Genomic DNA, 24,284 nt, shown 5'->3' on the forward strand with positions numbered 1-24,284 from the left:
AATACAACTGTGGACAAGTCAGAGCTCTGCACTCTGGACTTCCACCCAATCCTGCAAGGGCCTGGGCTCAGCTTGGGAGAATGTGGGAGGATTCTTTCATTGGAACAAACAAGGGCTCAGGAGATGGCCTGTCCCAGACTGAACTGTCAGATCACAAATCAGCCAGTCTCTCTGTGTGACCTTGAGCAAGTGACCTAGCCTCTCAGACGGTCCATCTTTACCAGGAAGATCATCACTCCTCTTTCGGCAATTGTTGGATCCAGTTAAATAAAATAAGATAAAGCAATCATCTAGCAGGGTGCTAGGCATGCTGTGGCCGTCCATAGATGTTCAGTTCAGTTGCTCAGTCGTGTCTGACTCTTTGCGACCCCATGGACTGCAGCACGCCAGGCCTCCCTGTCCATCACCAACTCCTGGAGCCTACTCAAACTCATGCCCATTGAGTCGGTGATGTCATCCATCTCATCCGATAGATGTTAGGATTCCCCTATAAAGAGGTATAAACCTTAGTCTCCGTCAGTCGCCCTCTCCCCACCCCCACCCCGCCCCGTGCCAAGAAAGAGTAGACTTTTCTGGCTTTCATTTCAGCGGGGAAAAGGATATAAATACCTCTACGTTAGCGTTAGCTGAGCTATAATGTAAACTAACAAAAGGCTTGCAGCTCCGGCAACGTACCCCTGGGTTTGGGTTCAGGCCAGAGACTCAACGTCAAAAGATCCCCTCCACCCCCTGGGTATTCGGACCCAGTCCTCAGGGCATGGTTGCCTCTGCTGTCTGGGAACCACCCTCCGGGTCTGTTTCTCGGGCTGCCAGAGCGGGAGAGCACCGGGCGACAGCAGGTACGGCGGCCCCTTTAAGCATCAAGCTTGTGTTGCAACCACCACCTCGAGGGACTGGTCCTTCCGGGGGGTGGAGCCTGTGCCTGTAGCAGCGACCAATCGGAGCCCGGCATTTTCCGCGGGAGATCCGAATTTCGCGGCACGCAGTTTCGCGCTAAAAAAAAAAAAAAAAAAAAAAAGGTGGGGGGGAAAGCAGCAGAGAAAGACTCAGGGACTTCAGATCGAGACGAGAAGGAGTCGGTGCGATCGGTCCCCCTCCCCCATCTGAGTGCGTCGCTGTTTCTGCCGAGCCCGTGGGCATCCCAGAGACCCCCTCCCCGGAGCGCGCCGGACCCCAGGGGCTGAAGCCTTCGGGGGCGCGGGGCCCTCGCAGGTCGCCAGCGCCCCAGGGGCGGGGCAGCCCCTGGCCCTGCCGCAGCCGCCGCTGCCGGCGGCGCCGGGCGATCTCCAAGCGGCGATCTCCAAGCGCTGCCCGGCTCGGCTGCGGGCCAGGAGAGGAGGGTCCGGCCCTGCCTGGCCTCCGCGCCATGCCGCGGGCGGTGTGAGCCGCCGCGGGCTCCGAAGCCCGCAGGTGCCGGCGGGCGCGCCAGGCCTGGCTGAAAAGGGGGGCGCTGCGCTCGCCATGCTGCGGGGGCCTCGCGCCCTGGCTCCGGCAGCCGGGCCACCCCCAAAGGGGCTGCCCGCGATGAGCCCCACGGAGCTGTGGTCGCCGGGCCTCAGCAGCCCCCAGCTCTGCCCGACCACCACCACCTACTACACCCAGCTGTACCCGCAGACTGTGCCTCCCGCTGCGGCGCCCGGCACCTGCCTCGACGCCACCCCCCACGGACCGGAGGGTCAAGCTGTGCGATGCGTGCCGGCTGGCCGGCTGCCGGTAATGCTGGGGACCCCAACCTACCCACCCACACCCAACGCTTCGCTCTCTACTTTTACGGGTGTGGGAAAGGCGGGAGGGGTGCCTGGGACCTAGTGTAAGTGAGTCTGGGGAGGCAGAAGGGTTGCTTTCAGCTTCCAGAACAACCCATTGCCCCAATATCTAAGGAGAAGAGTCTTTCCTTTTCAGACTTGGGATGAAATGAGCTTATCCACTGGAGTGGAATAGAAAGAACACTGGAACAGGAGTGTGGAGACCTAATCCACGCACCGTGCGACCTTGGGGAAATCTCTGGAATCAGTTTGCTGTGATTCATTCATTCATTGTTTGGTTCAGAAACCAGTACTTGGCACCTGCTATTGTCCAAGCACTGAGCCTGGGGATACCGTGGGGGCTTTAAAACAGGAGGAGGTCTCTCAGATCCAGCTGGGCTGAGACTCAATTTACCATCCAGCCAACTCTTTCCCAATTATCTGCACTAGGTACCACCCCCACCCCCCACCCCCAGGGCCAGTCTTCTGTCCCAGCCAGCCAGTGGCAGGTGCAAGGTTGGGGCAGCCCTCTGAGGTTCCTTTGCAGATGGAGTGTTCCTTTCTCAAACCCCCAGGCCCGTTGCCAGGGAGGGCCCAAAGTGTGGTGGCACCAGGCACAGGGTGTGTTTTGTGGGAGTGGAATTCCTGGAGCCCATGCAAAATGAAACAACTATAGGGTGGGGATAGAGTGGGAAGAGCCCTGGGGAGTGGGGGTGGTAGTTGGGGAGCCTGGTTTCTCATCCTGATTGCCACTAATTCACTGTGTGTCCTTGAACAAGTCAGCCGGAGTCTGGGCTTCATTTTCCTTGTCTTTAAAATCTGTGTGTGTGTGGGGGGGGGGGGTAGCTGTGGGACTAATTCACCTCAGTTCTCTCTCAGCTCAAGGTCCAGGGTTTTGGAAGCAGGATCCGGGAGGGAAGATGGTGGTGTTGTAGGTTACTTTCTTGAGAGAGGTGAATCAAGTTCAAGTACAGAAACATAACTCCCTCTGCCCCAGTGCCTCTGATCTAGAGGCACTGATCAGACCTGTGTCAGTCTGCAGGCTTAGGCTCCCAGGCTGCAGGCAGAGCCTCCACTTCCTGCTTCTGGAATCCTGCTTTGCTTATGATCAAGGCTTTAAACTTTCAGAGCCCCTTCTTGTACATTCTTTCCAATTAGGAGGAAGGAGGCAGGAGTACTTTCCCTATTTTTACAGGTCAAGCACTCAAGGATAACCAGGAGTTTTGCATCTATCTCTTGATCAGTATTTTACAATCTGAAACAGTTTTGTACCCTAGGAAGTAGATGGTGTTAGCAGCTCTATGTTGCAGGGGGAAACTGAGGCTTGGAAAGGGGATGTAATCTGTCTGAAGTTATTAGGGAGATACAGTCTCTTCTCTGCTTGACTTTCTCCAGTACTGTCTGACTTAGGAGCTGGGTGCCCCCAGGGAGGGGCTCAGTGGCGGGCCCAGTCTCTCCTCTGGCCAGCTGCTTTCAGGGGACCCGGCAGAGTTTTAGTAACAGCTGTGGTTTTGAACCGCTTGCCTCCCAGAGGAGCTGAGTGCATCTGTCTGCACCTCCCTCCCGGAGGGGCTCAGTGATCACAGCAAGAATGGCTCTTTTACTGAATGCCTCTCATGTGCCAGGCACTGCTTGGCACTCTTCACATTCGTTATCTTGGTCAAGATGCCTGGGATGAGGCATCTCACAGATGAGGAAACGAAGCTGAGTGGTGAAGTCACTTGTCCAGGTCCTAAGCCAAGACATGGGAGCGTCTTTTTGCCTCAGGTCACCCTAAAGGCCTCCGGGGCCCAGAGCCCCCTCTCCTGTCATTCCCCGGCTGCCTGGTGTCCCAAAGCCTTGTGGGCAGACCGCGGCCCCCCGTTTGCTCATTTTCACAGGGTGTGACCAGGAGCAGCTCCAACCCCAACCCTGGGTGTGGCCACTTGCTTTGTGGCCAGGCTGCAAAGTGCAGGGTGAGGCAGGATTTGTTGGGGAGCTGCTGTTTAAAGGGACCTTAGGCACTGCTCAGAGATGGCAAAACAAGATCAGTGGCAGAAAGAAGGCGGGCACCTGGGTCTCCTCGCTCCCTGGCTAGAGCTCTTCTACCACCTGTGGGTTGATCCGGCTCCAGCCAGGCACATGGCCTCACCTGGGGTCACACTGCCAGAGCCTGGGGAAAGGGTGGGATCCTGCAGACTTCTCCTTTGCTTTTCATTTGTCTGTATTTTCCAAATTTTCTCTGAGAATCAGGAAAGAAAATGAGCATTTTAATGAGCACCCCTACTGACCCTACTGGGTCAGATGAGGAAATGTAGGCGTAGGGAGGCTAGGGGGGATCTGGACGCAAAGCTCTCAGCTTCTTAACACCAGCTCCTATCCGCACTGTCTAACTTAGGACTTGGGACTCAGGAGAGACGTGGCTCTATGCCCCGTGTGATTTTGGGCAAGTCACCTCCCCTCCTCTAAGCCTGGGTTACCTCACCTGTTGGGGGTGGTGTCTGGCATCACTGGCCCTCTTACCTCTAGGGCTGCCCGAGCCAGGAACTTTGTTCTTCTCCTGTGGGGTTGCCAGTGTGGACTGGAATCTTAACCAGGCCTTTAGGTTAAGTCAGAGGGGCTGCCTAAGAGGGTCAGGTTGGAGCCCAGCTGGCCTTTGCTCTGAGGTACATCCCCGATGCTTTTGAGCTCACCTCTGAGCCCTCCCATTGCTGTCGCCCCTGGTTAGCGATCACAGCTCCGCGGTATAAGCAAGCCCTTTGCTGCCCTCTCACGGGATCCTCGATGACAGGGGATGAGCAGGCATCCCCATTCTGCCGGTGGAGCTCAGGAGGTCTGCCCGGATGGGGACCCAGGTGGCTCGGGCTCCAAGGCCTGCGCTCAGCCTCTTCTCGGTCCTCATCCTCCTGGGCTTGTCCTCTGCCGCTTCTGTTCTCCGGGCTCAGGCGCATCTGTGCTGACTTTTCTCTGGGCAGTCTCAAAGGTGTCAGCGAGACATACTCACAGTTTGCTGCTTATGGACCCTGAGAGTGCAGGATAAGGGTGAAGGGGAGGAAGAAAAGGGAAGGGACCGGTGTGTGTGTGTGTGAAGTAGTGATGGGGGTAGGTGAACACAGCCAGGTCTTGACTTGAATTTCAGTAGGTTCTTGGGCAATGTGTATGGGATGGAGCTGAGCAGTCTGGTCCATGGCTTTGGAGTCAGACAGACCTGGGTTCAAACTCTGGCTGTCCTGTCTGTGTGGCCTTGGGCACATGGCTTAACCTCTCTGAGTCTCCACTTCTCCTTCTGGAAGAGAGATTGCCATAATGAGTTAGGGCTAGTGAGCATGCGATAGGCCCCACACAGGCACTCCGTTCAAGGCCCTCCCCTCCTCGCTCTGCAGGTCATGTTCTGTGAACTCAGCAGAGGCTGGTTTCTTTGGGTGGGGGAGGCGAGTGGGGGTGGGGAGACTCTGGGCACCATCTCTGTCTCAGGTAGAACTCAGCCTGACTTCCCTTCCTCTCCTTACCCTGGACTCACCAGGTCTCAGTTTCTTCAGCTGTAAAATGGGGATTTGCTGTATGGAAAAGATTCAGAGAGGTGATGAATGCTGGGACTTGGTCTAAGGCAGGTAGAAGGTCTCAGTGAATGATTAGGACTTTTTCTATAGACAAGATGGGACTAGAGCAGGTCACCGTCCCTAGAATCTAGCATCTTCCCAGCTGGGAGGTTAGAAAAGGAATATTCCAGAGAGACTTCAACAAGAGATTCGAATAAGCAGAGAGGTGTGGTATTTGGATCATGTCCAGGTCTGGGTGGGGGTGGAGGAGAGGAGAATCTCCTCCAACCAAGCTCCTCAAACCAAGGAATGGGGCTCCCCAGATCAGTCCAGGAGGACTTCCTGGAGGAGGCATGAGAAGGGGGAAGGGAGCTGACAGCAGCAAGAGCCATCATCACCTCCCACACCTGTCAGCCCAGCTGTGCTCAGCAGCGGTTAGAAGTCTCAGACCTGTTGAGCATGACCTCACCACCAAAGGTTAAAATAGGTCTCTCTGTCTTAGCTAGGGTAGGGGTGTCTAGGTGACTGGGGGAAAGGGAGAGGAAGGAAATGGGTTCAGTGACCCCCAGAATAGTTTGTCAAAGAAGAAGCTGAGATTAGCCTGAACCCCTACTGAGTGCTGAGCGCTTTACAAAGGTTATCTGTCTCCTTGAAGCTTTAGGACAGCCCCGGTGGTAGGTATCGTCTACCTCATTTTATGAGGAGGAAACGGGCTCCTAAATGTGGAGCGTTTCCCAAGTCACACAGTGAGCCTGTGAAGGAGTGGGGAGACCCAAGTCCGTATCTCTGACCTGTGCCCCAGTGCCCCAACCCTGCCTCTGCCCAGCCCTCGCGAGGAGAGAGGCCCCTTCCGGGCCAGCACTGCTTCTGGGCGTAATTGAGGCCGGCGGCAGTGGGGTGGAGAGCAGCAGATGGGTCTGTGGTTTGATTTCCCCAGCAGGTGTTTCCCAAGCTTGGCGGGAACAGGGAGGGGGGAGCAGGGGGGACCTCAGCTGCTTGTCCTTAAGACACGGGAAGGATTCATTGTCTGCCCCTCTCGGCAAAGAAAGAATGGCAAATAGAGTCTATTCAGGAGGCTCCCAGGGCCCTTGAGCTGGAGCCCAAACATGGGGGTGGGGGGATGTTTGCACTTCTTCCCCATGTGGGCACCTCCCTGGGGTGTGGCACTGAGCCAGGAAGTTCCCTGAGCCTGGGCGGATGCCCAGCCCCACCCTGATAAAGGGCCAGCTGTGAGGCTGTGATGGGCACTCGGTCTGCCTGGGCCAGCTGCTTCTGCAAGGGAGAAGGGGGGCTCTCCCCAGCCTGATGTGGGGTAGGCCCCACCCATTCCTTCCTCCCTGTATCATCCCGGGAGGGGGTGGAGAGATGGATGCAGAAGTGACCTTGGGGCTTCTTATTAAGGAACCCTGCATTAGAACTCACACTGGCTTTGGTAGCTTTGAGGGCCTGGGCCTCGGAAGAGGGGAGTGTGGTGGGCCCCTCAGCAATAGGACTTCCTTCTCCTGAAAGCTTACTTTTCAAGTCACTGATATTTCCTTACCAGGTACAGTGATTTTTTTTCACCCAGGATTGGTGGTAAACTGAGGCAGGAGGCCTTAGGCTGCTGGCGGCCTTAGGGCTTTGGCCCCAGGTCGGGGAAAGGCTAAAGCAGGAATGCTTCTCAAACTCTGCCTCTCTCTCCTCTCTCTCCCCAAGGCCAAAAGGAAGCTGGACCTGGAGGGGATCGGGAGGCCCACGGTCCCTGAATTCCGGACTCCCAAGGGGAAGTGCATTAGAGTGGATGGCCTCCCCAGCCCCAAAAGTAAGATACCCACGCCGATGGGGTATTATTTAAGGGCAGGCTTGGAGACAAGGTGGAGTGGGGAGGGCCAGAGGGCAGCAGCCCAGGCCAAGTCACTAGGAGTGATATTCCTAGCGCACTTCCTGGTTTACAAAGCAGTGTCCTGTACCTTCTTACTGGATCCTGGCAGGCAGGTTGATTATCCCCCTTTTACTGATGAGGCAGCTGGAGACCCAGAGCTTCAGTGACTTACCCAAGGTCAAACTGCTAGTCAGTGGAGTCAGGGCCAGAAGCCAGTTTCTGCCTCTTGATATTTTCAGTCAATATTCTGGTTTGAGGGGTTTCCAAGGGTGTCTCAGCAGTAAAGAATCCACCTGCAATACAGGAGACGTGGGTTCAGTCCCTGGGTCAGGAAGATCTCCTGGAGGAGGGCATGGCAACCTACTCCAGTATTCTTGCCTGGAGAATTCCATGGACTGAGGAGCCTGGCAGGCTACAGTCCTCAGGGTTGCAAAGAGTCAGACATGACTGAGTGACTGAGCACCATCCTGGTTTGAAAGGGAGTTTAAGCAATTGTATTAACACTAATTTGGGGGAACTGAGACCTAATAAAAAAAGGTATGTGAGTGGGTTGGAAGATGGAGGGTCTGGAACTTACAGGTCTGGGCAGGGCTCTGACATGACTGGTCACTCCTTAGCCGTATCATCTGTAAAACAAGGCACAGCTAGATCAGGAATAGTAAGTTTGCTCTCAGTTGACTAGTAGAGGCTTCCCAGAGCTCTTCATTGAAGGATCCCAATCAATTAGTAATGTCTGTCTTGGATGCAAAAATTGACAAAGCTGTCTGTGTGCCAAATACTGTTATCTATATATTCATTTCAGTTCAGTTCAGTTCAGTCGCTCAGTCGTGTCCGACTCTGCGACCCCATGAATCACAGCACGCCAGGCCTCCCTGTCCAACACCAACTCCCGGAGTTCACTCAGACTCATGTCCATTGAGTTGGTGATGCCATCCAGCCATCTCATCCTCTGTTGTCCCCTTCTCCTCCTGCCCCCAATCCCTCCCAGCATCAGGGTCTTTTCCAATGAGTCAACTGTTCACATGAGGTGGCCAAAATACTGGAGTTTCAGCTTCAGCATCAGTCCTTCCAATGAACACCCAGGACTGATCTCCTTTAGGATGGACTGGTTGGATCTATATATTAAGGGGTTCTAAAGTCCCCTTCTAGAGGAATCTGAGACTCTCTAAAACTCATTTCCCAGAACTAGTTTAGCCACTAACTTGCTATATGACTTGCAAGTCACTAGATTGCAAAAGTCTTCTTGTGGTTTAAGACACTGCAGCTGAGGTGTGGTCTTGTGACATCGACCTCATTAAGAAAGGGACCTTTTTCATGAACCTGCTGCATGTGACATAACAGGACTGATTCCTGTCAGATAATCACCGGATGACACATAGAAAGAAAAGGCAAGTCTACACTTATACAGTGCTGGATGTCAATTATATCTCAAAACTGAAAGAAAAAAAAAGCAAGTCTATAAACATGTTCTTGTCCTTTTCTTCCTACCCTAATTCCAAATTCCTGACATAACTGGTAGGATTGGGCAGTGGTTGGGAAGGGTTAGGGTTAAGCACCCCACTCCAGTACTCCTGCCTGGAAAATCCCATGGATGGAGGAGCCTGGTAGGCTGCAGTCTATGGGGTCACAAAGAGTTGGACATGACTGAGCGACTTCACTTTCACTTTTTTTTTTCTCCACTTAGTGTATTACCATAGGTGGTTTTGGAGAAGGCAATGGCACCCCACTCCAGTACTCTTGCCTTGAAAATCCCATGGACGGAGGAGCCTGGTAGGCTGCAGTCCATGGGGTCGCTAGGAGTCGGACACGACTGAGCGACTTCACTTTCACTTTCCACTTTCATGCATTGGAGAAGGAAATGGCAACCCACTCCAGTGTTCTTGCCTGGAGAATCCCAGGGACGGGGGAGCCTGGTGGGCTGCCGTCTCTGGGGTCCCACAGAGTCGGACACGACTGAAGTGACTTAGCAGTAGCAGGAAGGGAGACTTCTGGAGCCAGGCTGCCTGGATTTAAGTGCCAACTCGGCCACTTTCTAGTTGAGGGAGTTGAGCAAATTACTTTCTGTCTGTGCCTCAGTATTCTGTGAAATGGGGATGCTTCCACATCAAACCTATAGGGTGTTGTAAGGATTAAATTTGTTGTATATGGGAAGTGCCTAGAACAGTGACCTACACACAGTAAGCATTTGTTGTTGGTGGTGGTGGTTGTATGGCTGCCCTGAGCTTTGGTGGAAAGGTGTGAACCAAGAGTTAGAATAATTGGTTTCCAGCCATGATAACGCCTCCATGATTGTGAAACCTGAAGCAAGTCACTTTGCCTCTCTAGTTTATCAGATTCCCTGTTTGAACAATGGTGGTGAATGACCACCCTCCCAGTACTCTGTAAACTGGGAAGTGGGTGCTCATGTGAAGGGTGGGACTTAGTGGCTTCAGGTCAATGGAGGAAGGTCCCCAGGGCTCCTCTCTGAGCAGTGACTGAGCCCCTTTCCTCCTCAGCCCCCAAGTCCCCCGGAGAAAAGACTCGCTATGACACATCGCTGGGGCTGCTCACCAAGAAATTCATTTACCTCCTGAGTGAGTCTGAGGATGGGGTTCTGGACCTAAACTGGGCTGCTGAAGTGCTGGACGTGCAGAAGCGGCGCATCTACGACATCACCAACGTGCTGGAGGGCATCCAGCTCATCCGCAAGAAGGCCAAGAACAACATCCAGTGGGTGTGAGTGCCTGGGCCGGGGGCAGGAGGCACCAATGAGTGCACGTGCAGTGGGCGGGGCCGGGGCAACAGCCGCAGGTTGCTTATGTGGGAGGCGGGCCTGAGAGCAACATCCAATGGGCACACGTTGCTGGCTGGGGAAATCCCAGGGCAACATCCAATGAGCTTACATGCTGGGGGTGAAGCCAATGTATTTAAGAAGGGGATGGAAGAGCAGGTGTATATGCTAGAATAAAACGAGGAGAGCATGGCGGGGGCAGAGAGTGATATCCAGGGCATGTAGAGGCTAAGAGCACCCCAGATCTTTTTGAGCAAGGGGTCCCAATATTGCCTTCTTCTAACTTAGGACAGTCCTCTGCGATACTGAGCAGTTTCAATCCCTGGCAGTTCCCTGGGAGCTAGGCAGGACCACTAATCTTTACAAGCCAGAGGGCACCTTCATAGACCCTGTGAACAGCCTCTTCCTGGAGTTTCGCCTGCACCGCCTGTGCAGCTTTGCGCAACAGCCCTGGGGCGGGGGTCCCTGGATGGAGACTGAGACTGACACTGTTGGGTGGGGTGGCTGTTCTGTCCCCAGAGGCAGGGGACTGTTTGAAGACCCCACACGGCCTGGGAAGCAGCAGCAGCTGGGGCAGGAGCTGAAGGAGCTGATGAACATGGAGCAGGCCCTGGACCAGCTCATCCACAGCTGCTCTCTGAACTTCAAGCACCTGACGGAGGACAAGGCCAACAAGAGATATCCTCCTTGGTTGGGAAGAAGGAGTCTGGGGGAAGGGGGCCTGTGGCATGCTCGTAACCACCCAGAGCTGGTGCAGAACCTCTCTGGAGGGGCCGATCCACCCCAGGTGTCTGGCGTATCACCGAAGAAAGACTTCCTTGGTGGTTTTTCCTCTTGGGTCTATTGAAGTTACTTTCTCATGATAAAAAAAAGACAAGTATGTTTCCATAAATCTGGAAAATGGAGAAAACATAATATATAGAGAAAAGTAAATGCAGCGTGTACCTACTGCACACAGCATTTTAATATATCCTACTTTTCTCCACTTGGCTTCCCTGGTGGCTCAGACGGTAAAGCATCTGTCTGCAATGCATGAGAGCTGGGTTCGATCCCTAGGTCAGGAAGATCCCCTGGAGAAGGAAATGGCAACCCACTCTAGTACTCTTGCCTAGAAAATCCCATGGATGAAGGAGCCGAGTAGGCTACAGCCCATGGGGTCACAAAGAGTTGGACATGACTGAGCGACTTCACTTTCACTTTTTTTTCTCCACTTAGTGTATTACCATAGGTGGTTTTGGAGAAGGCAATGGCACCCCACTCCAGTACTCTTGCCTGGAAAATCCCATGGATGGAGGGGCCTGGTAGGCTGCAGTCCATGGGGTCGCTAGGAGTCGGACATGACTGAGCGACTTCACTTTCACTTTCCACTTTCATGCACTGGAGAAGGAAATGGCAACCCACTCCAGTGTTCTTGCCTGGAGAATCCCAGGGACGGGGAGCCTGGTGGGCTGCCATCTCTGGGGTCCCACAGAGTCGGACACGACTGAAGTGACTTAGCATAGCATAGCATAGGTGGTTTTTATGTTATACGTCCTTCCTAATTATTTTGGTTGATTCACTTGAAATTGGTATTGGACCATTTTTTAAGCTATAAAAAACAGCAGTTTCATATGGTTTAACCTCATATTTTAAATGGTTTGAGAATGTCCTGCTCAGCCCACTGTGGTTTGTTGACAAGGCCTAGAACGGGCTTTGAGATCAGCTCTAGATTTCTGCGTCTGTAAAACAACATTGTGAATGAATATAGATAGAACCTTTTCCTGAGTTTTTTTACTTATTTCCCTGGGTTAGATTTCTAGGATTGAGTCAATGAGGTCAGAGAACATAAATTTTGCAATGGCTTTACATACACTTTCCCCAAATGGTTTGACCATCTAATTGGCATTTGGATCTGACCTTATATTTTTGGAAGGATGGGAGGCATTGTGAGAAATATAAAGAAATAAGACAGAGCTTATAATCTAGCTTAACAGTTGAAGCCTTTATGTAAAAAGCTGACATAAGGCAGCATTATTTATTTTTTTTTGGCCACTCCACGTGGCAAGTGGGATCTTAGTTCCCTGACCAGGGATCGAACCCACACCCTCTGCATTTGAAGTGCAGTCTTAACCACTGGACTGCCAGGGAAATCCCTAAGGCAGATTTTTAAAAAATGATTTATACCCCTATTTCTCAAGGGATTCAATGTAGCTTATGATATTAAAATAACAGGTTATAGTTTGGAGATGGTTAGAAGTTTTGAGAGGTGGGTTTAGATCCCTTCTGGGCAGGCTGGGAATTTGAATTTCGAGCCAACAGTCACTTCTCTTGACTCCCGTGCCCCTACACTGGCCTACGTGACGTACCAGGACATCCGTGCTGTGGGCAACTTTAAGGAGCAGACGGTGATTGCGGTCAAGGCCCCTCCGCAGACGAGACTGGAGGTGCCTGACAGGAGTGAGGTGAGAGGGGGAGCGTTTGGTGGAGGGCAGGGCTAGGGACATTCCAGGCAGCCCTGCGGGTTCTTTCCCCAGCACTGCCCAGGCCCACGCTTCCCAGGGCCATGCTGGTGGCCACGGCAAGACTGATGGTCTCCGAGCTGGGGCAGAAGAGGCAGAAGTTGGCAAGGGCATCAGGCACCGGCCTGAGAAATCTCTCTGTTCCCGGTTTCTCTCCGCCTCCCGCCAGCCCTGAGTTCTGTGCGCCCACACGCAGCGCTGTCGGTACTCACAACAATCCTTCCATGTTAACCGTGCTCTCCTAGGTTGAAGGCCAGCATTCTTTACACACCTTATGGGACCGTCTGAGCTCTGACCCCTCCAACCTCCTCTCCGTGCTGCTCCTGACCTGTCTTTACTTCGGCCACACTGACCTGCTTGCGGTTCCCACACCATGCTAAGCTCAACCCCAGTACAAGACTTTCTGACATGCTGTTCCCTCCAGCCGAAATGCTCTTCCCTCTCTCGGCCTCATTATTTCTATTTGGGTTTTAGTTGCAGCACACGGGCTCTCTAGTTGTGGCGCCGACCCCAGAGCGCGTGGGCTTGGCAGTTGCAGCAAGTGAGCTCTAGGGCACAGGGGCTTAGTTGCCCTGCGGCACGTGGGCTCTTAGTTCCCCAACCAGGTTCCTTGAACCCTCGTTCCCTGCACTGGAAAGCAGATTCTTAACCACTGGACCACCAGGGAAGTCCCTCTCTGCCTGGTTTACGGCTGTTCATCCTACAGGTCGAAACGTGAACGTCACCTCCTCAGGAAGCCTTCCTTGATTACGCCCCAGCTTCATAACCACCTGTCCTCCATCACATTTAACCTCTGTTGGCCAGGATGTATCAGCGATTACATAATTATGTGCTGCTTCCTCTATTAGAGGGTAACCTCCACAAAACCATGTTCCACCCGTGTTGTACTCCCAACCCAGAGTCCAAAAAGGGCTCAGGACATAATCTGTTTAGCAGAAAAGCATTAAGATAAATAAGGGCCCTGCCCTCGCTTTGAAGAATCTCAGGACTTAGTGGGAAAAAGAGCCAGCCAAGCAAGCAGTGAGGCTGTCATTTGCTTTGAGGGCCTGGAGGAAGGAGAGTTGGAGGAAGGGCCCACAGGTGATGACAGGTAAACTGAGTCCTAAAGAATGAATAGGGTCTTTGCCAGGAGAAGTAGGGGCAGGCAGAGGGGCTGCCTGGGCGCAGGCGCAGACACCCGAATGCCATCGGGAGCAGCACCTGTGTTATCGGTTGTGGCTTATGTTGTTTGAGGCAGGCAGGAAGCAAGGGCGGGAAGGCCAAGTATCAGTCTCGGTTATAAATAACAGAAAACCACGTCCAGCCTGCTTCAGTGAGGGGCGCCCCGGGGGAACCAAGTGACGGGTCCAGGGGAAGATTTGGGGATTGCAGGCAAGGCTGGATTCAGGTGCTCAAACTGGGACTTCCAAGTTGGCTTCACGCTCTCCATCTCTCACTCTGCCATACTCTAGGCCAGCTCTCCACTTGCAGTGGCAAAGACAGCTTTTATGATAGCAGCTCAGGCCTGAGAATAGGGGAGGAGTGGTTTCTCTAAGGAAAATCAAAGCTTTCTCCCTAAAAGAAGGGGTTGGGGAGGTCTTGGGCCCAGACAGATGTCTGCCACAGGCCACACGGGGCAGGCCCAGTGCCCAGCTCAGGGGCTGCGAGCTCGCATGGACTTTGAGAGCCTTGTGTGTCCGTCCACACACGCTGAGCCATGAGTAAGTGCCCTGGTGCCCAGACCCATGACCTGGCTTCTCTCCCTTCTGCAGGAGAACCTGCAGATACATCTGAAGAGCACACAGGGGCCCATCGAGGTTTACCTGTGCCCAGAAGAGGTGCAGGAGCCCCACAGTCCTGCCAAGGAGCTCCTCCCCTCCACTTCCGCCCTCAGCCCCAGCCCTGACTCCACCCAGCTCAGCAGCAACAGCGACCCTGGGATCACGGAACCCTCATCCTCAGGTGAGACAAGGGACAGGAGATGGGGAGGGGCACCGGCCTTCAAGCCTTCCTCTTCCGTATCAGTGTTTGTGGGACACCTACCTTCTACCCACGTGTGTGCATTGCACGGCACACTGTATAAAGCACACACACGTTCCTTGTCGCAACGGGGAGACCGATGCTGCTCTGGGCAGTGGAGGGCCTGCGTTCAAATCCCAGCTCTTCCACTTACCAGCCGTATGATCTTGGACAAGTTACTTAACCTTTCTTTGTCTTAATCTCCTCATCTGTAACTTGGGCATAGTGATTAATAGGATCTACTTCACAGGTTGTGAAAATTGAATGAGTTAATAAATATAAGGAAGGCGGGGACTTTGCTGGTGATCCAGTGGTTAAAACATCAAGCTTCCAATGCAGGGGACACAGGTTTGAATCCTGGTTGGGGGACTTGAGATCCTGCATACACGAGGTGCAGCCAAAAAATATGTATACAGGTAAAGCATTTAGAACAATGCCTGGCGATAACTGGCAATATTATTATTAATACAATAATAATTACCTACTATTATCATTATGGTGGTCTCTGCCGTTAGTCCTGCTACTTCTGTAACAACCAATAGCAAAGCTCCTTGACACTCAATCAGCCCTTAGTAAATGGAAACTGTAGGTTTTCTGAGGAAGGGTCGACAATGGACTCAGTTGTGGTGCACGGGGTTAATTGCTCTGTGGCATGTAGGATCTTCCCAGACCAGGGATTGAACTCTCCTGCATTGGCAGATGGATTCTTAGCCACCAGACCACCAGGGAAGTTCTTAACACTTTCTTAGGAGATAATAACGAAGGTTTTTCGAACCACAACCATGTATCAAGGACATCCATTATCACATAACTCCTCACATCAGTTCTTGAGGTGGCTTTTATTGTTCCCAGTTTAGAGATAAATAAACTGAAACAGAGCTGATGTGACCTGCCCAAGGCCTCCCAGCTGGAAGGCAGTGGAGTTGTGTCTTGAACCTTGGTCTCCACACTCATAGCCCTGGAATCTCTCCACCAGGCACAGAACAAATCAAGGAAGGACGGTGGCTGGGAGGTGGGTGGTACAGCTAAAAGCTGTCTACGCCTGGCAGGAGGTAGAATGAGGCTGTTGCCAAGAAGTAAGGAAGTGGGAGAGTCCCTGAGGGCTTCCTGGGGAGACTGGGAGTTGGGTAGGAGTAGAAATGGGAGCCTCTGCAAGGCCCGTCCCTCCGAATGGATTTTGCCCTTTTTGTTTTCTTAGCAACAGAATTTCCCTAAATAGAACCCTGGTGTTTAAACAAATGCAGAGCTAGAACTGGTCTGGTGGAAAAGGCTTTTTTTTTTTTTTTTTTTGTGGCTGTGTGGCTTGTGAGATCTTAGTTCCCTGACCAGGGATTGAACCCAGACCATGACAGTGAAAGTTCTGAGTCCTCACCACTTAACTGCCAGGGAATCCCCTGGAAGAGGCTTTTTGTGTGTGTGTCATGGATGGGAGCAGGTATCTACAGAACACAGATTGGATTCCATTTCTTTAACTCAAGGGTTAACAAAACTATTGCCTGCAGACCAAATCTGACCTGTTTTTATGTGACCCATAAGCTGAGAATGGTTTTCATAGTTTTAAAGAGTTGAGGGTTCGGGGTAGGGCAAGTGATGTGTGTGTGGCAGAGACCCTACATATCCTGCAAAGCCTAAAATACTATCTGGCCCCTTTATAGAAGCTTGTTGACCCCTGTTTTAACTCAACGCTTCATCTTATACACAAATAAACTGAAGCCCAGAGAGGGCAAGTGACTTTCCTATGGTCACACAGCAAGATAGCAGCAGGGCTTAGACAAGAGCCCAGACTGCCAGTTCTTCTCTAGGGATCTCTGCTGTGTCCTGGCCTGGTCCGGGGACCAAGGCTCTCCCTGCATCAGCCATCTGTCCCTCTGGGCACCTCCCAGCGCCTATCTCCCAGTCCAGACCGGTGCCCCGCCCTGTTTTCCCTCCTCCTCCGATGCTCTGCTTTTTCACTCCACTGTCAACATACGCATGGCTCCCAGAGTTAGAACCTTCAGTTTTCATCTGAGACCTTGGGCAGGGGTGCTGGACCTGAATGCAGAAACCAGGGTGAGGCTTTCACCTCACTTGTACAAGTCAAGAGCCTGAGGCCCCAAAGGATTAGAGGTTTACAGAAGAGCTCATGGAGGGGCTGGCTCTGTGCCAGGGCCCGTGCCCTTGCTGCCCCCTCCGCCCTTGTCACGTGGCCTCTTAGCAATGTCCCTGCTGAGAAGAGGAGAAGTTTTCCAGAAGGTATACACACACACACACACGCTCCATGTTCTGGCTTGAAGCAGGGTCATCCTGCGGTCCAAGGGCCAGGTCCAAAGAGGAAGTCACTGCAGTCTTGGGACCCAGGTTCCCATCCTGGGAAGGGATGGTTTCCCAGTTCTGGAACCACCAGGGAAATGGGACCTTGTTTCCTTCACCTGTAACGGGAGGGTTGGAACTGGGGTCATTGAACATCCCTCCAGGCTGTGACATTCTGACTTAAACCTACATGTGGCTGAGGGTGCCTGAGCTGAAGTTGGAAGGCTTGGGTTTGAGTCTGCGCTTCCCTTTCTATGACAGGGTGACTGTGGGAGAGCTGTTTTAACTCCTCTGAGCCTCTGTTTCCATGTTTCTAAAACAGAGACACTAAAACTCCCTTATGATGTTTGGGTGCATTTCAGGCGAGGATACAGCGTAAATGTGACTTTTTAAAAGTTTATGTGAACTGAACACCTACTGTGTATGGGTTTGGAGATATTTAAGTGGATACAAGCCATTCAGGGTGCAGTGAAGGCACAGATGTTACAAAGAGCAGGTCTCTTCTGGATGTAATAAACAGCAAGAGAAAGAAAGAGGGAGAGAGAGAGAGGAAATGGATAGATGGATGGATGGGTGGGTGGATGGATGAGAGGAGTCTGACCTGGGGTTGAACCTCTCACATGTGACAGCTCAGTTAGTGCTTCCACAGCTCAGGGAGGTGGGTCCTTATTTTTCTGGGTGGGAAAGCCGAGGTGCCGGGTCCTGTAGCCGGTGAGAGGGGCTAGAGTCTGAGCCTCCAGTCTTTTCCTTGCTCCTAAGCCAGGCCTCTTAACACCTGCAGGCCTCTACAGTGTGCTAAACAAACTTTTTTTTATTTTTCATGCAAATACTACATTTGATGGGCTTCTTTGCGCTTCAATTTCCTCATCTGTAAATAGACATCATAACAGTACCTCCCTTGGGGCTGCTTGAGTGTCTGAGGAGGTGCAACAGGCCTCTCCTTGAGAGGAGAGCTGGGTCTGCTAAGCCCTTGGTGGGAGTTGTTTAGTCACTCAGTCATGTGCAACTCTTTGGGACCCCGTGGACTGCAGCCCGCCAGTCTCCTCTGTCCATGGAGTTCTCTAGGCAAGAATACTGGAGTGGATTGCCATTTCCTCCCCCTGGGGGGGGCTCTTTCTGACCCAGGGATTGAACCTGCATCTCCTGCATTGACAGGTGGATTCTTTACCACTGAGCCACCTGGGAAGCAAGCCCTCGGTAATCGGGATCTATTTTATTTTTCAGAAGGGCAGCCTGCAGACCAGCTGTTTTTTAGCTTCACTTAGCATTTAAGCCTCTCAACAACCAGAGGCAGGTATCATCATTCCCATTTTAGGGGCGAAGAAACAGAGGCCTGTGAATGCTGTTATTTACCCACACAATTATACAGCTAGCTTGAGGTTTGTGTGTGTGTGTTGTTTGTTTTTTGTAATTCTAGGGATTTGTCATGAATTTTATTTTATTTTCCGTCTACCCATTTTAAAAAATATTTCTTTGGCTGCATCAGGCCTTAGTTGAGGCATGCAGGATCTTCGTTGCATCATACGAGATCTTTCATTGCAGCACACGGGCTCGGTAGTTGCTGTGTGTGGGCTTAATTGCCCCCCGTCATGTGGGATCTTTGTTCCCCAACCAGGGGTCAAACCTGCAGCCCCTGCCTTGCAAGGCAGATTCTTAACCTCTGGGCCACCCGGGAAGTTGCCTAGCTCGGAGGTTGATCAGGCAGTCTGGCACACCAGCATGGTTGTATTTTCAAAACAATGCTTGATTGGTAAGGTAAGGACCAATTCGGGTGGTGAGATTCTGGGTGTCAGGGTATATTTGGCAGGGGATTTCCAGTGCCCTGCTCCACATGCCTGTGTAGGGAATCACCTCCTTACATCTAAGTTGAAATGAGCTGGGTATGCTGAAGAGGAGGTGATGGCCGGTGTGTCTGGAGAGGTGGGCGTGAGCTGTGGGAGGTAGGCCAGAGAGAGAACAGAAAGGGAGGCAGGGACCAGATTGTACAGAGCCTACTCAGTCCTGGTGGGAACTTGGATTTTATTCTTCTTTTTTTTTTTTTTTTTTAACTTTTTGGTGGTACCACACAGCATATGGGATCTTAGTTCCCTGAGCAGGGACTGAACCCAGACCCTGTGCTTTGGAAGCGTGGATTCTTAACCACTAGACCAGCAGGGAAGTCCCTCTAAGCCATTTTTAAGTCAGAGCATAGACTGAGGGCCAAGAGTTGAAGCAAGAAGACTGGTGAGGCGGCTCTGGCAGGGGCCTGAGTGAGAGATGAGGGGGTGAGCCCCAGACCACAGCAGCAGGACTGAAGAGCCAGTGGGCAGCTTGGAGGGTTGACTTGGTTGTGGAGATGACCAGACTTGCTGCTGGGTTAGATTCGGGGGAAATGGCAGGATTTCAGATGATTCTTGGGCCTTTTGGCCTAAGCCCAACTAAGTAGCTGAAAGTAAAAGTCACTCAGTCGTGTCTGACTCTTTGCGACCCCATGGACTATAGTCCACGGAATTCTCCAGGCCAGAATACCGGAATGGGTAGCCTTTTCCCTTCTCCAGGGGATCTTCCCAACCTAGGGATCAAACCCATGCCTCCTGCATTGCAGGCAGATTCTTTACCAACTGAGCTATCAGGGAAGCCCAACTAAGTGGGTGGGGGTTCTTTGAATATCATGGGGGAAGACCGAGATTTGGGGAGTTGGACTATAAAGAAAGCTGAGCGCCAAAGAATTTATGCCTTTAAACTGTGGTGTTGAAGACTCATGAGAGTCCCTTGACTGCTGCTGCTGCTGCTAAGTCACTTCAGTCGTGTCCGACTCTGTGCGACCCCATAGATGGCAGCCCATTAGGCTCCCCCATCCCTGGGATTCTCCAGGGAAGAACACTGCAGTGGGTTGCGAGATCCAACTAGTCTATCCTAAAGTAAATCAGTCCTGAATATTCACTGGAATGACTGAAGATGAAGCTGAAACTCCTATACTTTGGCCACCTGATGTGAAGAACTGACTCACTGGAAAAGACCCTGATGCTGGGAAAGATTGAAGGCGGGAGGAGAAGGGGATGACAAAGGATGAGGTGGTTGGATGGCATCACCGACTCAATGGACATGAGTTTAAATAAACTCCAGGAGTTGGTGATGGACAGGGAGGCCTGGCGTGCTGCAGTCCACGGGTTGCAAAGAGTCAGACATGACTGAGCAACTAAACTAAACCAGGAGTGTGGTTTTGACATGCTGAGCTCTGATGTCGTTTAGACACCAAGTAGATATGAAGCAGTAGCCCAGAGCCTGGCAGTGGGGGCCAGGCTGGAGGTGTCTACTTGGGAGCAGTAGGTCTGGAGACGGGTATAAAGCCATGGGCTGGCTGAGATTACCTGGGGAGGAGTGAAACCAAAGGAGAGAAGAATCAGAGGATGGAGCCTCTGGGCTTCAGGGTTTAGAAATTGGGAAGAGGAAAGGGGATCAAGGAGAAGAAGCCAAAGCGGTAGGAAGAAAAGCAGGAGAATCTAGTACCTCTGAAGTCAAGGGAAGAACATGTTTCCAGAAGGTTGTGAATGACTGTGTGCGATTCTGCTGGAAGGTCAAATAGGATGAGGTCAGAGAACCGACACTGGATTTAGCAACACAGAGGGCACTGGCTCAGTGGCGTGGTGGGGACAGACCCCAGGCTGGAGTGGGCTGAAGCATCAACAGTGGTGGGGAAGTAGGGAGTGAACACAGGAAACTCTTTTTTTTTTGGCCGCACCAGGTCTGAGATCTTTAGTTGCAACATGTAAACTTAGTTGCGGCATGTAAGATCTAGTTCCCTGACCGGGGGTTGAACCCCAGCACCCCGCATCTGGAGCACAGTGTCTTAGACACTGGACCACCAGGAAAGTCCCATGGGTAACTCTTGAGAAACTTCACTGCGAAAGGGAGCAGTATAATGGGCTGGTAATTGGAGAGAGTCATGAGGTCAGAGAAGGAATGCTCTTTAAAGATAAGAGTTATTAAAGGATGTCTGTGCGTCGACAGGAAAGACCTAGGAGAGTGAGAGGGGTTGATGATACAGAAAAACAGAGAACAGTGAATGACTTCACAGGTGCGGGCCTTGATGGTGAAAGTGGGGAGGGTTGGGGGCAGAAGCTGGGGGCGTGTGTGGAGACAGGAGAGGGGAGGGGACAGAGTGCAGGTGAAGGGGGGTGGTGCTGCTGGAGCTGCGGTGGGAAAGGGAGGTGTCCTGTGCCGTCGGGCGAGGGCCAGGATAGGAGAGACGTGCAGGGTGCATAGCCGCCCAGGGAACTGGAGGCAGTTTTTGTTCCCAGAGGTCTGACCGGTGGCTTTGGGGGGACCAGGCATAACCCTGTCTATCTGTCTGTCTGCAGAGCCAGCACTGACGTCCCCGCAGGTCCCGCCGCCGCCCCCGCCACCCCTTGTCCCCCTGGAGGCCACGGAGAACATGCTGGAGCTGCCGCACCCGCTGCTGCAGCAGACGGAGGACCAGTTCCTGTCCCCGACGCTGCCCTGCAGCTCCCCTCTGATCAGCTTCTCCCCGCCCTTAGACCAGGATGACTACCTGTGGGGCCTGGACAGCGGGGAGGGCATCAGCGACCTCTTTGACACCTACGATCTCGGGGACCTGCTGATTAACTGAATTGGCACTGCCTGCACCCCCCGCCCCACCCGGGGCAGCCCGGCTCGTTTCTACCTCCTCACAGGACGTGAGATATGAGGTGCTGCCCTCGGGGTGGAAGGGCTCCCCCCTCCCCTTTCCTTTCCTACCCACCTGCCAGTCGACACTGTCCTGGGGGAGGTGGAGGATACAGGGTAGGAGCCCAGCAGGGGTGGGGCCTTGTCCTTCCTCGTGGAAGCTGGGCCTGGGAAGGCCTAGTAAGTCTCCTGATCTCTGACCTCTTGCCTGAAGGGCTCCAGAGGAGGGGACTGGGTCTAAGGAGAGGCCTGGTGACTGCCTTTTTGAGGGGCCACTATGACCCTCAGTTTATCGAGAAGCACTTAATGCCTTTGTATTTATTGCAGGTTGAGTTCTGTTTGTCTGCTCTCCCTGAGTTTTAGCAGGGAGGTGGTTCTAGTTTCTAGTAAGACTGCTCCTCAGACAGGCCCAGCGCCGTCTGCTGTCCAAGGGCAGGCTGGGGCTTCCAGGGGCCCAGGCCAAATCCCCAACTGCCCCCAACACGGTGGGCTGGGCCTGGGGGCCTGTCCAGTCTTCTGGAACGCCAATTGCACTTCGGCCTCCTCACTCCAGCAAGAGGGAGCCGCTGGATTCCTGTTCTCTGTCCCAGAGCTGGGGTTCCCACGGGCTCAAGCCCAGAAGAGCTCCTGGGAAAACGGGCAGGAACATGGAAGCAGGGGATGTTGCTTTAGACACCTTTGCTCTGTGGTTGCCTCTCACTGGGATGGGGGGCTGTTTAACACTGAAGACCTGGGAGGCAGAGGCAGCCTCACTGTAGACAAGGGTGAGATTAAAGGAAGAAACTGCCAGAAAGTACCTCTTGCTGTAGCTGCTGGTATGGCAGCTGCTGGTATGGGCCTCCCCGTCCCAGGAAGCATTTTTTTTTTTTGCCGCATTCGTTGAAGGGGGTGATTCTTTAAGGACCTCCCCTTGCCCCCAGCTCTCACACAGACCCACCTAGGGACAGAAGTGACCATGGCTTGATGGCACATTGGTTCCTTTTGTCACAGGATGTTGAAAGGGTGACAGGGAAGGGTCTTCATTGCAGACCAGACATTGGCAGCTAACCAATGGGGAGATGTGCTCAGATTACCTCTTCAGGCTTGGGGTCCTATTAATAAGCTGGTCTTTTGACCTCCTCCCCATCCCCCAGAGGTTGGACCATCCCACGTTGTCCATATAGCCCAGCTGGGTAGCAAGGAATCAGCTCTCCTCCCCACTCAACTCGGGGTGGGGGTGCTCTGGGCCGAAGCCAGGCTGTGCCTTCTGGAGAGAGGCAGCCCGGGGTGGTGGTGGTCTGAGACCCACTACCCACCCTCGGGCAGCTAGGTTTCCTCAGGGGCGCAGCAGGGCAGCACTTTTTTTGTTTTTTAAGTTTGTAGCATTAAGTTGGTTTCAAATATGAAGTTGGCTCAGTGGGGTTGCTCCCGAGCTGACCTACTGGCATCTGAAGTTTGGAAGGTGGGATTCTTTGGGGTTGGGGTCCGATGTGAGCTAATGCCCAGCTGGGGACAGTCAGGCCTTGTCATCAGCTCAGCTTCCTGGTCCTCAAGTCGGCACCCTCTCAGGAATGGTCCCAGCTGCCCCAGTCTATAACAGGGCTAATTGTTTGCCTTTTACAGAGGTGTGTTTCGTCTCCCCTCTCCTGATACTCACAGGGGTCTCAGCAAAAGGCAGTTTGGAAGCTCAACATGCCCAGGGCCAAGGGACTCCCCCTGGGCCCTTGGGTGGAGGAAAGAGGGTCATTCCTGGGACCTGGTTTGGAGCGTGTGGGGCTGGAGGTAGCATGGCTGTTGTGAGGTGGTTTAGCCACGTGCCATCTCTGAGGGTGGAGACCTTTGCCTTCCAAGCCTGGGGTGCTGGCTGGAGCTTTCTCCTAGAATTAAATCAGAGAAAAAAGGAGAAGAGGCTGCAAGGACCCACCAGGAATGAATCTTACGGCTAAGTCCAGCCAGAATTGAAGCTCATTCCCCAAAAGTCTAGCCACAGGGCCAGATAGAGGGGCTGCCCCTTGGGCCCATGGCCTGTATCTAGAGCAGCTGCCCCTGCCCCTTCCCATCCCCACCCCTCCACACCCGGCCTGGCCCAGGGCCTGGACCACCCGGGCTAAGCTTCGGGTTCCATGCAGGAAACAAGTTTGTGCCTCTTTCTTGCCAGTGACGCCTGAAACCTCCCAAGTTCCATCAAGTGCATTAAAAAGCATTTTGAGTGGAATTCCCTTTAGGGGCCCAATAAACTTTAAAACCAGGGTAGAAGAAAAGCCAGTTTCTTTCTGAGGTACTTTATTTCTGCCAGGAAATTTCCCAGTCCCTCTGGCAGCACCCCCCGTCACTTGTGCCCCCAGGGGCATCTAAGGCGCAGGGGCTGCTGGGAACCCAGTAGCATTAAGTCGTCTGGTAGAGTTGTTCGGAGATTTGAAGACATTTCTTAAAACCAGCGTAGCCTCCCTTCTCCACGGCCACACTGTGGTCTGAGCAGCGCGGCCACAGGGAAGAAGAGGAAGAAGGTGCAGCGCATTCAAACTGGCTGTTGTGTGGTTTTGACTTCATTTCTCCTTTCCAGGTGTTCAGTCTCAGTTCTGTGCTGTGTTTAGTTTTTAGTGAAAGAGTTTGGGTGTTCCTGTGTCCGAGCATTGTGTGGCTTAAAGCATTTGAAATGAAAGCCTTCTGGGGTTGTTTGCAAGCAACTTTCTGGTTCTCGTCACTGTGTCCTGAAGTCCCTGCCTCATCCTTGGGGCCCTCGATGAGCAGAAACCCGGCCAGCCTGCTGGCTCCTGGGTGGAGCCTTGGACGTGACACCAGTGTCTAGAGGGAACCTGGTCCCTGTGCTGGGATTCCATGCGGGTCACTTACCTCCAGCCTGGTTTCTGGTCCTGCCTTGACGAGCACCGTGTAAAACCTCCTCATATTGTGATGATTGGGCATTAAATGACAAACCTCAGCCGCTTGTCTCTTGTGCTT

The 24,284-nt window shown here is 52.9% G+C and overlaps 1 protein-coding gene and 1 long non-coding RNA gene across 2 annotated transcripts; one reads left to right on the forward strand and one right to left on the reverse strand.

The window, feature by feature from the left end:
- Window positions 1-1,461: 1,461 nt before the first annotated feature.
- E2F2 (E2F transcription factor 2) lies at window positions 1,462-24,262 on the forward strand. Its single transcript, XM_055574176.1, has 7 exons — window positions 1,462-1,713; window positions 6,959-7,064; window positions 9,620-9,839; window positions 10,414-10,572; window positions 12,221-12,335; window positions 14,144-14,333; window positions 21,026-24,262. Exons 1-7 carry the CDS (start codon window positions 1,462-1,464, stop codon window positions 21,286-21,288), a joined length of 1,305 nt encoding a protein of 434 aa, XP_055430151.1. The 3' UTR covers window positions 21,289-24,262.
- Window positions 3,755-9,879, reverse strand: LOC129647067 (uncharacterized). Its single transcript, XR_008712258.1, has 4 exons — window positions 9,691-9,879; window positions 7,702-7,750; window positions 7,297-7,417; window positions 3,755-5,010 (listed from the first exon to the last, which is right to left on the reverse strand). It is a non-coding gene; the product is annotated as an uncharacterized LOC129647067 (long non-coding RNA).
- Window positions 24,263-24,284: the final 22 nt, after the last annotated feature.

Source organism: Bubalus kerabau, chromosome 3 (assembly GCF_029407905.1).
Source record: "Bubalus kerabau isolate K-KA32 ecotype Philippines breed swamp buffalo chromosome 3, PCC_UOA_SB_1v2, whole genome shotgun sequence".
Classification (NCBI taxonomy): domain Eukaryota; kingdom Metazoa; phylum Chordata; class Mammalia; order Artiodactyla; family Bovidae; genus Bubalus; species Bubalus kerabau.

Excerpts from the sequence above, each read along its gene's own strand:
- E2F2 (XM_055574176.1), top strand. The coding sequence starts at position 1,462 with ATGCTGCGGGGGCCTCGCGCCCTGGCTCCGGCAGCCGGGCCACCCCCA. Across the intron at positions 9,840-10,413 it reads AAGAACAACATCCAGTGGGT|AGGCAGGGGACTGTTTGAAG; the intron begins GTGAGTGCCTGG and ends TTCTGTCCCCAG. Across the intron at positions 10,573-12,220 it reads GAGGACAAGGCCAACAAGAG|ACTGGCCTACGTGACGTACC; the intron begins ATATCCTCCTTG and ends CCGTGCCCCTAC.